The sequence below is a fragment of the Xyrauchen texanus genome, chromosome 41 (genome assembly GCF_025860055.1).
Source record: "Xyrauchen texanus isolate HMW12.3.18 chromosome 41, RBS_HiC_50CHRs, whole genome shotgun sequence".
In the NCBI taxonomy this organism is placed as follows: Eukaryota; Metazoa; Chordata; class Actinopteri; order Cypriniformes; family Catostomidae; genus Xyrauchen; species Xyrauchen texanus.
Genome location: NC_068316.1, coordinates 3,121,324 through 3,133,345, shown reverse-complemented (window position 1 = coordinate 3,133,345; position 12,022 = coordinate 3,121,324). Strand labels below are relative to the sequence as shown.

Below are 12,022 nucleotides of genomic sequence, written 5' to 3'. Positions count from 1 at the left end.
CTAAGATACCTCAACAGTCTCTGTGCCAGCTCTAGACAGTTTGTAAACAACAAACAAACATGTGTTACTTCAATCATTTTGAGCGTTCTCATAGTATTGTAGTTATTGTGAATTATTAAGGCTTAATGCCATTTTTATGCCATGTTGCTCATAACAGTGGCCAGCAGAGGGCGCTGTTATGTTGCTGTTCTTTTTATTATTTTTTTTTTAACAACCATTTCTGCTCATGGCGGACTTAAAAAAAGCTCATTTGGTATCTTTGCAGTGCACAGTTTAGGAGAAAGGGGCGTGGCCAATTCAACAGCTCACCTTGTGGAAATTCTGCAATGGCTAAAATCGCTCAAAGCCCCTTTAAGACTGCATATTTTAACATGGAACAAATTACACGCTTCACCTTTAAGAACAAACAATGGCAGGACATTTTTAAAAATGAAACAAAACAAAAACTTTATTCCTTATTTGGTCCAACAGAACCTGAGTTTGCAAATGAACCATACAGATATTTAAATTTTATATATTTTCTATTCCAGAATCAATAAAATATTCTACATATTACACTCCTGTCCATCAGAGATGTGTGTAATTTCAGCGGGTATTTTGATTGGTTTGTGCAGAGGAGAACAGCACTGTACAATTTACAAAAGATATATATATATATATATATATATATATATATATATATATATATATATATGAGAGAGAGAGAGAGAGAGAGAGAGAGATTGAGATAGAGAGAGAGAGAGAGTCACATATCTGGATCAAGACAACAGAGGGCGACACTGACCAACACAACGTCCAGAGGAAAATAATTGAACAAGTACAAGAGATGCTGGACTAAAGATCAGTGCACAAATAAAGTCAAATACACATTTATCAAACCTGCTGGCCGAGCAACCGACCAATCAGATCCAGCACAGATGAAAACATTCAGTCGGTACAGCTATGACATCATTACGACGCCGCAATTAAACAATCAATCAGTGGCGTACATCTAGTCGATGGATTGATCTGTTCTTTCTCTCAGCAGCTTATCTTGTGCTTCTTTCAGTAATGTTCAGCTTTACTAAAACACGAAATAAATAAATAAAAGAGACGGTTTACACAGATAATGTGCGTCCACACATCATACTTCTTTGCCTTCCAAACACAGTCAAGTGTCACCATTCAATACACTACATTTCCCATGATGACACACGATTTCTGACCCCAGAAGAATCTCACAAAACCTGTCAAGTACATATTTGGATCACAGTCCTCCCCAAAATCAAATTAAGTAATTATATTTGACAAAGACAATGAAAGACTTGTTTAGGACCATTGGATGCTTAAAGGGACGGTTCACCCAAAAGTGAAAGTTCTCTCATCATTTACTCACCCTCATACAATCCCAGATGTGTGTGACTTACTTTCTTCTGCAGAACACAAAGATTTGTTTCATACAATGCAAGTCAACAGGCTCCAAAAAGCACATAAATGCAGCATAAAAGTAACCCATAAAACTCCAGTGGTTTAATCCATGTCTTCAGAAGAGGTCTAATTGGTTTTGGCTGCGAACAGAACAAACTATAACACATTTTTCACTATAAATCTTGACATCAGCGGTCTCCTTGGCGATCACGATTTCAAGCTTGCGTATGCGTCAAGTGCTTGAAGTCATGATCGTGTCTAGTGACAGCAATGACGAGATGTACAGTAAAAATGAGTTTTATTTTGGTCTGTTCTCACCCAAAGTCAATCGGATATGTTCGGAAGACATGGATTAAACCACTGGAGTCGTGTGGATTACTTTTATGCTGCCTTTATGTGCTTTTTGGAGCTTCAAAGTTTTGGACCCTGTCGACTTGCATTGTACAGACCAACAGAGCTGAAATATTCTTCAAAAATGTATTATTATTATTATTATTATTAAGTCAGTCATACACACCTGGGATATTTGTATTTTTGGGTGAACTGTCACTTTAAGATTATTTGTAATTTTGGGTGAACTGTCACTTTAAGATTATTATTTTTTGTTTAGCATTGTTACATTATATTCATCACAATTACGCTGCTAAAATTATTTTCTTAATCAGTATTTTTTTGTCGTTTTCCTGTAAGAATATACATAAATATTCTTCAAATTCTTATGCAAAACTGCATAACATACAAGTTGTTTTTCAGAGAATATATCTGGAATTAAGTATATTTTTCCACAAAAAATTACTTACATTTTTTTACTTAAAACTCGAATTTTTTTAGAGAAAAATAAACTTAATTGAAGATATATTCTCTGAAAAATAATTCTTCTTATCTTAAATATTTTGGCTTCATCTTGTTTTAAGGATAGATTTATTTACTGGTAAACCGACAAATAATAATAATAATAATAATATAATAATTATTACAGGCTTTATTTTCTTTATGAGAATTTATTTATTTATTTTTGTAATTTTGGGGAGAGATTTTTTTCATGAGATTCACCTTCTTATTTAATCATTGAATGGACGGAACTTGATAAATGAAACTAAAAAATAACACAATACAACAGATGTACACAAGACGCCCAAGAATGGCTCCAGATCCTTATGTTGACACACGTGTGTGTGTGTGTGTTTGCAGTGGGCGGGTCTTGGCTCAGCGAGCAGTCGCGTGATTGGCTCAGTAGTTCCACTCAGACCCTCTCAGTGCCTGCATGTGTATTCATCACTACGGGTCTGTACGGGTCTATAACGTACGTTTAATGAATGGAGACAGTCTTCATGTGTGTCTATGTGTGCGTGTGTAAGCGTGTGTCAAAGCGGCCGTGGTCTGTGCAGTCCGTCAGTGTCTGGGGTGAGTTGGGGCGAGTGTGTGGCCTTGCTGGACGTCCAGTCGCCCAGAGACGCCTGCCCGGCTTTCCGATGGGCCAGTCTGTGTGTGATGGAGAATCCAGCGTTCCCTTCTAACTGGGACAAAACCACCAGAACCTGCCTGCAAAGAACAACAGGGAACACAATTTATCTTACAATCGGCGGTGTAGCTTATAGGTCTCATTTATAATAAATAAATGATCCTCATATAAACATTGAAACCATAGTGTGAAATGTAATAGCATGATTTAGTGCAAGTGGTTTGTTTACAGTACCTGTGCAAGGGCGGCACACTGTCGATGGTTTTCAGGCTGCCTCGGGTCGACACCACATTGAAGCTGTCAGTGCAGTCACATGACACATGGAGGTAGTACTTTGGGTGACGGTTCTCCACGACGACGATAAGCCCCGCCCACCCATGAGTCAGGTAATAACATGTCATGCCTTCCCGACCCTGAGTCACAGAGATGAACAAAACAACCATCAATGTTTCTCGTTTTCTGCAATTAACCCTCAGAGACACAAACATTGATAGTAATGATATTATTATTTTAATAAGTGTAATAAAAACATGTTTTCATTTATGGTGATTTGCATGTTGACAGAGTCTATATACGCAGTATACAGTGGCAAGAAAAAGTAAGTGAACCCTTTGTAATAAGCTGGTTTTCTGCATTAATTGGTCAAGTATAGACAAACACAATGTGCTTAAGATAACAACACACAAACAAGTATAATCTTTCATGTCTTTATTGGACACATCCCATTAAACATTCACAGTGCTGTGGAAAAAGTAAGTGAACCCTTGGGTTTAATAACGGGTCGATCCTCCTTTGGCAGCAATAACCTCAATCAAGTGTTTCCTGTAGCTGTTGATTTGTGGATCATTCTTCCTCACAGAACTGCTTCAGCTCGGACATATTCTTATGATGTCTGGTGTGAACGGCTCTCTTGAGCATCTCTATTGGGTTCAGCTCTGGGCTCTGACTGGGACACTCCAAAAGGTGGATTTACTTTGATGTTTAGGGTCATTGTCCTGCTGCATCACTCAACTTCTACTGAGCTCCAGCTGGTGCACAGCCACCCTGACATTGTCCTGTAGGATATCTTGATCAACTTGGGAATTAATTTTTCCCTTGATGATGGCAAGCGGTCCAGGCCCCAAAACAGCCCCAAATCATGATGCTCCTTCCACCGTACTTCACTGTTGGGATGATGTTTTCATGTTGGTATGTGGTGCCCTTTTTATGCCAACCGTAGTGCTGTGTGTTCTTCCCAAACAATTCAACCTTAGTTTCATCAGTCCACAAAACATTTTCCCAGTAGTGTTGTGGAGTGTCAAGGGGTCTTTGGCAAACTTCAGGTGTGCAGTCATGTTTTGTTGGAAAGCAGCGGCTTCCTTCATGATGTCCTGCCATGAACACCTGTTTAATGATTCCTGTACAGTAGACTCATGAACAGAGATGTTAACCAGTTCCAATGATTCCTTCAAGTCTTTATCTGTCACTCTAGGGTACTTTTGTACCTCATTGAGCATTCTGCGATGTTCCCTTTGAGTCATCATGACTGGACGGCCACTTCTAGAGAGAGTACCTATAGTACTAAATCATCATTTATAGAAGATTGATCTAACTGTGGACAGATGAATATCTGAGCTCTTCGAGATAACTTTGTAACCCTTTCCAGCTTCATGCAAAGCAACAGTTCTTGATCGTAGGTCTTCTAATATCACTTTTTTGCGAGGCATTGTCCATCATATTTAATGAGCAATTAATGCAGAAAACCAGCTAATTCCAAAGGTTTATTGGTAAATTTGTTTCTAAAGTGTTAGCAATTGTATCATATAGCTGTGATCTTTTTGCTGTGACTTTAGCAAGCTGTGATGGTTAAGCTAATGTGCAATTTATTGTGATACAGTTCAGAGTGTCAGCTATTGTTATGAATAGTTTTTATCCATATTTAATCAGAATTAGACATTATTTAATGGCTTTCAACAAACACTTCTGCTACGCTGGGTCTCTTGGGGTTAATAGGAGTATACATTCATGCTTTTGTGTATCATATCAATAATCAATGTTTCTCAAGTAAACAAACAAAAGGATTATAATAAATAAAAAGCTAGCCAACTGGACTCCAAATTAGAGATGGATTGAAAACAAGAAGAAACATCTCTGAGTATTGCTGAATAGACGCCGTTTCAACTCGACGACAACAGCTGGCGTAGTCTCACAGCTGGCGTAGTCTCAAAGTTTAAAGATATTGATTTTCGCCAAGCACGCAACAATCTTATTAAAAACTCCTCGTCTATCTGAATACATATAATGAATACATCTGTTATCAAAATGGATTTAAGCGTCAGGTTAGGTGAACATGTGTGATGCACCTCATGTCTCTCTCCCTTGTTTTCCGTCAGCAGGATGATGGCATCAGCGAGTGTTGTGGACGTGGCCTCCACCTGCTCCACCATCACCTGTCTGGAGCTGTAGATGGCCAAGATGTACCCTGGGAAATCCTGATTGGGTCTCCGAGCACTGGTGGGACTAGACACTGACAAAACAAAGACAACCGCTCACCTTAGATGACCTTAGAAACACGAGATACTGAGGTGAAAGTGAGGTTTAGGCAAATCAAGAGAAATATCGCTAGAGCCATTTCCAATCGAGCATGTAATAATTCCAAAAGTCGCAAAAAGAGTGCAAACATTATTTAATTAAGTGTGCATTTAGGATACATCAAATGTTAACTATGAAATTAGCCTTAGAGATTATTGTTATTTTAAAAATGTTAAAATGACAAATCTCCACATGCGCTGTTGCACATTGTTAGTAGACAAATAAACTAGTGAGAGTGTGAACGATACAGAGACTTTACAGTGCCTAAAGTTCAGTAACATCCATATATGAATTTGTGTGTACGTGTGTTTGTGTACCTGGTGTTGAAGCCCCTGTGAGGTCCATCTGCCAGTGATTAAAGGCACAGCACACCACAGCATACTCGCCCGGCTCCAGCATGACATCACACCCTACAAACTTCTTCACAGCTGCGTTACTGTAGCCAACAGACGCTTCCAGAACCAGTTTGTTCCCGTTAGCAAACGATGCCCGAAACACCATGATGCACAGATCCAACAGGTGACTATCGGCCGTATCTGACCGCCTGGAAAACGCAGAGAGAGCCGATATTTTATATTGTTTTTAAATGAATATTTCACATCTCATTCTTTATTGATTTTGGACCGTTATAATTGAACCCAGCCAAGCTTTGGCATCACATATGTAGCGCTACTAACTGGTCGCTTGCATCACCTGCTGCCCTCCTGGAAGAGGGCTGAACTCCAGTGCGGTTCTCTCCAGGACCGTGAGGGCGGTTACTGTGACGGGTTTACCCGCCCGACAGGGAAACAGCCCTGCAAACGAACTTCCTGCCAATCAGGATGAAGCTTACAGATATCCACTGAGTCAAAGTACCTACAAACGGAAAGAAAGATACACAACTATAAATAAAAGTAATATATACTATAAACAAATACATCAGCCTGGCTTATAAACTGGCCAATCTTTGTCCATTTTAAGATTATTAGCGTCAGTCAATAACCATACCTGATTGGCCGATAGTGTCAATCAAATTTGGTTTTCATATTTGAGAGAATTTAAAAATTACAAAAAGTAAAAAAATTCAATTTAATCTCTCAATAAATATAAGCTTAATAAATAAAAGCTGCTTGCAGAGAAATTATACTGTTTAAAAGATAATAGTTAATACTTTTTGTATTGTTAATACTACCCATAAATATAGTTAAAAATAAGTCTTCATTAAATTTAACATATATATATATATATATATATATATATATATATATATAAAATAACAAAATAATAATAATAAATACAATTTAAACAAAAAATGCATTTTATTAGGATAATTAAGGTAATATTAATGCAAATGCTAATAAAAGATAATACAATTATATATAATAATAAATTATATATACATGTTGTAATCTACAATATATTATTTTTAATAAAAACTAAATTTAAGAACAAAAAAATAATAATAAAGTTATATATAATAATAGATAATATACATGTTTTTAATCTACATTATTTTTTAACAAAAGCAAAATATAATATAAGAAATAATAAAACAATATTAGTCATATAATATGTATATTATATATATATATATGTATATATATATACACACATACATTATTACAATTTTAATACAAATAAAATACAATACATAATAAAACAATAATTAAGATATATTTAATAAAATATAAGATTTTTAATCTTCATTACTTAATTTAATAAAAATAAAAATAGAATACATAATAAAATAAATAATAAAACAATATATATAATAATAAATTATATATAAGTTTAATCACCAATATTTTATTTTTTATAAAATCAAAATGTAAGAACAAATAAAACAATAATAAAGTTATATATAATAACAGATAATATACATGTTTTTAATCTAAATTATTTTTAATTTAAGCAAAATATAATACATAATATAAGAAATAATAAAACAATAATGAATCTATATTTAATAATAAATTATATAAGATTTTTAATCTTCATTAATTAATTTAATAAAAATACAAATATATACATAATGAAAGAAATAATATATCAATAATAAAGTTATATATAATAATACATTATTTAAACATTTTAATCTCCATTATTTAATTTATAATAAAAACAAAATTTAAAACATAATTTAAGACATAATAAATAAAATAATAAAGAATAATAAATGATATAGTAAATATTTAAAATCTCCATTATTTAACTTTTAATACAAATGTAATATAATGCATAATATAATAAATAATAAAGTTATATATAATAATCAATTATATAATAAACGCTTTTAATCTCCATTATTTAACTTTTAATACAAATAAAAAATAATGCATAAAATAATAAATAAAACAATAATAAAGATATACTGTATATAATAATAAATTATAGTTAATTATTTTAATCTGTCTGTGTTCTGGATTTTGCTAGTGGCTACAACACTTCCATTTATCAACCGCTAATTACATCAAAATTAATTAATTAAAGTCAGTCTTCTTATATCATCTTAGATTATGGCTCAAATTAAAACAGGACAACAGATGAATCAATTAAAGTCTTACTTAATGAAATCTCCATATTCCATCCAGAAGACGCCCTCGCTGCTGCCGTGAGCCATCAGTTCATGACGCAGGTGCTGCGGCCAATCAGCCCACTCGTCCGACCACGAACCGTTCCAGGAGAACCGGCCCCACGGGTTCCTCAAACGCAGCAGTCTGAAACACACAACCAAACCTCCTTCATGAAATATATGAGTGTAACGATCACGGTGTCAGTAACACAGTTTGTGTTCAGCATGTGTGTGTAAATGTGTGTCTCACCTGTAGCCCTGAACATCTCTGACATCCAGTATAGAGTAGGCATGTCGTGGGCGGAGCCCCAGAGATTCATAAACCGCATCATCCACCTTCATGTTCCCGCCCCCACAGGACGCCCCCATCAGAAAACTGAGACCCGTAGAACACAAGAATCACAAACCAAATGTAATTAATATTCATAAGCATCAATTATATAAGTATCATATGAACATTCAAAAGCAACAACAACAAAACCCATAGTGCCTATTTAATAAAGCATTTCCTCATCATGAAAGGTGCTTTGTAATTTCCTGATGTGGCTTAAAATGTTTTTTGAAAAGAGCACATCCAAGTCCTGAGTGTTGGTCTTACCCGGCCTCTTTGGAGCTGAGCATCTTGGCCCATATGAGATCCGTGTCGATTGGTTCTTCTCGTGGATTGGTCGAGCTCACCTGCAGCATCAGACTTTCACAGGGGGCACCGGTGAGCGTGGCCAAACCCTCGATGGCACGACCCGCCTGCAGAGCAAAATACGACCCGTGCAGCTTCGCAAGAGCCTTTTCTATCAGCGCCACCCACAACTGCCTCCGTTGGGCCTGACAGAGCAAAAGACAACCAATGAAAAAGATGTAGACGGAAATAATGAAACCTACAAGACATTCAGTGGGTAAAAAAAAAAGCTTTTAATTTAAATATTATACATGTCAATGACTAAACATATAAAAGCATAAAACATCATATAGACCAAAAAGTCAATACAAAATGTTTAATCCAAGAAGTGAAAAAAACAAACAAACTTCCTTGATTTTAACTAAATGAAAACAAGTATTTTATTTAATCATTTCCATGAGGTAAATCACTGAGGTCACATTTTCCACATTCTGATGGTTGATGTGAACCTTAACTGAAGCTCCTGACCCGTACCTGCATGATCGTATGCACTGCAGCCACACGATTGGCTGATTAGATAATCACATGAATAAGTAGGTGTACAGGTGTATCTAATAAAGTGGCTGGCGAGTGTATGTATGTATATATATATAAATATATATATTACGGCTGTCAATCGATTACATTTTTTTATTGAATTAATTACACAGTGTCCCGATTAATTAATCGCAAATATTCACATTTAATCGCATATACAAATATTTGGTGAGAAAGCCCCTCATATAGCAATAATTCAATATATAATAATGAAATAATTATACATAGTTATCTTTATATATAAAAAAATTATAAATATATAATAAAATATATTCATGTTTGTGTTGTGGGTTGTTTTCTTCACTGTATAAACTGTGTGTTGCTCATACAGCTGAAGTTTCACTTACTGCCCCTGGAGTAAACAGGTGGTACTACAAGCATTTCTCGTTAATCTTCCTTATTACAATCCGGGGGCATTACGATTAATTGCGTACATTTTTTTAACGTGTTATTTTTTAGCCCTAATATATATATATATATATACACTCACCTAAAGGATTATTAGGAACACCTGTTCAATTTCTCATTAATGTAATTATCTAATCAACCAATCACATGGCAGTTGCTTCAATGCATTTAGGGGTGTGGTCCTGGTCAAGACAATCTCCTGAACTCCAAACTGAATGTCAGAATGGGAAAGAAAGGTGATTTAAGCAATTTTGAGCGTGGCATGGTTGTTGGTGCCAGACGGGCCGGTCTGAGTATTTCACAATCTGCTCAGTTACTGGATTTTCACGCACAACCATTTCTAGGGTTTACAAAGAATGGTGTGAAAAGGAAAAACATCCAGTATGCGGCAGTCCTGTGGGCTTAAAAATGCCTTGTTGATGCTAGAGGTCAGAGGAGAATGGGCCGACTGATTCAAGCTGATAGAAGAGCAACTTTGCCTGAAATAACCACTGCTACAACCGAGGTATGCAGCAAAGCATTTGTGAAGCCACAACACGCACAACCTTGAGGCGGATGGGCTACAACAGCAGAAGACCCCACCGGTACCACTCATCTCCACTACAAATAGGAAAAAGAGGCTACAATTTGCAAGAGCTCACCAAAATTGACAGTTGAAGACTGGAAAAATGTTGCCTGGTCTGATGAGTCTCGATTTCTGTTGAGACATTCAGATGGTAGAGTCAGAATTTGGCGTAAACAGAATGAGAACATGGATCCATCATGCCTTGTTACCACTGTGCAGGCTGGTGGTGGTGGTGTAATGGTGTGGGGGATGTTTTCTTGGCACACTTTAGGCCCCTTAGTGCCAATTGGGCATCGCTTAAATGCCACGCCTACCTGAGCATTGTTTCTGACCATGTCCATCCCTTTATGGCCACCATGTACCCATCCTCTGATGGCTACTTCCAGCAGGATAATGCACCATGTCACAAAGCTCGAATCATTTCAAATTGGTTTCTTGAACATGACAATGAGTTCACTGTACTAAAATGGCCCCCACAGTCACCAGATCTCAACCCAATAGAGCATCTTTGGGATGTGGTGGAACGGAGCTGCGTGCCCTGGATGTGCATCCCACAAATCTCCATCAACTGCAAGATGCTATCCTATCAATATGGGCCAACATTTCTAAAGAATGCTTTCAGCACCTTGTTGAATCAATGCCACGTAGAATTAAGGCAGTTCTGAAGGCGAAAGGGGGTCAAACACAGTATTAGTATGTGTTCCTAATAATCCTTTAGGTGAGTGTATATATATACACACACACACACACACACACACACACACACACACACACACACACGCACACACACACACACACAAATTTTTCCAAGACTTTGAAACCCCCTGATCTAGGTTAATAACACTACCTCTAACCCTCCTATGGGAATCATAAATTAGCTCTGCGGAAAGAGCAATGTTGCAACTTTTTTTGTGAGATGATAATAATGATACCTGAGGCAATAAGAATACATTTATGCACTTCTTTTGGGATTTTATACAAGTTTGATCTTATTTACAAGTACATTTCTCAATGTTACCATTAATTTGCATATGCAAATAAGCACATTTATGATACTTTAGCACAGTAAAAACCTACACTTCTACAAGTTGAAACATGATGAAAATATGAGAATGTAACTGGAGGCAGATTGCTGTTATCTGGTGAATAAAATATAAATAACATGACTTGAAAATCATGTAGTAGCCAGTAGATGGCTGCAGAGTCTCCTGAACAGTAAAGCGTTTTGACATGGTTTAACTGTGAGCAAGGCTTGACGAGGCCACGGTTATCATGTAGAGCTGTGGGAAAATGTCTGTTTTCCAGTGTTTTGTCTGTGAGGTGATACACCTGCATGTAAGTGTAAACTTTCACACGGTGGAAAAGGTGTTCTGCATTGTGGCTGTGTTCTTGTCTCACCCCGTCATTTCTGAGTGTGTGTGTGTGTGTGTGTGTGTGTGTGTGTTTAGCATTGTGGCAGATTAATTGGATTAGACAAATTAAAATAAAAAAAATGTTATAGTCGTTCCCATTCATTTTCAATTGTCTGTCAATTTTGACCGCAGAGATAAAAGGTGTTATCTGTATGTTCAGATGTTCAGAAAAGTGAGGGGCCTGGGTAGCTCAGTGGTAAAGCTAGTTTGAATCCCAGGGTGTGCTGATTGACTCCAGTCGGGTCTCCTAAGCAACCAAACTGGCCCGGTTGCTAGGGAGGGTAGAGTCACATGGGGTAACCTCCTCGTGGTTGCTATTATGTGGTTCGTTCCCGGTGTGGCGTGTGGTGAGTTGAGCGTGGATGCCGCTGTGGGTGGCGTGAAGCCTCCACACACGCTATGTCTCCATGGCAACGCGCTCAAGACGCGGAGG

The 12,022-nt window shown here is 36.8% G+C and overlaps 1 protein-coding gene across 1 annotated transcript in view; it reads right to left on the bottom strand.

Annotated features, from left to right (window-relative positions):
- Positions 1-700: 700 nt before the first annotated feature.
- The window catches only part of LOC127634200 (calpain-15-like), a 33,152-nt gene continuing 21,830 nt past the window's right edge, over positions 701-12,022 (bottom strand). The window contains 10 exon segments of the mRNA XM_052113649.1: positions 701-2,949; positions 3,104-3,282; positions 5,212-5,375; positions 5,758-5,984; positions 6,134-6,156; positions 6,158-6,216; positions 6,219-6,295; positions 7,984-8,136; positions 8,242-8,367; positions 8,590-8,813. Of these exon segments, the coding sequence (XP_051969609.1) occupies positions 2,772-2,949; positions 3,104-3,282; positions 5,212-5,375; positions 5,758-5,984; positions 6,134-6,156; positions 6,158-6,216; positions 6,219-6,295; positions 7,984-8,136; positions 8,242-8,367; positions 8,590-8,813 (1,410 nt within the window). The 3' untranslated portion in view covers positions 701-2,771.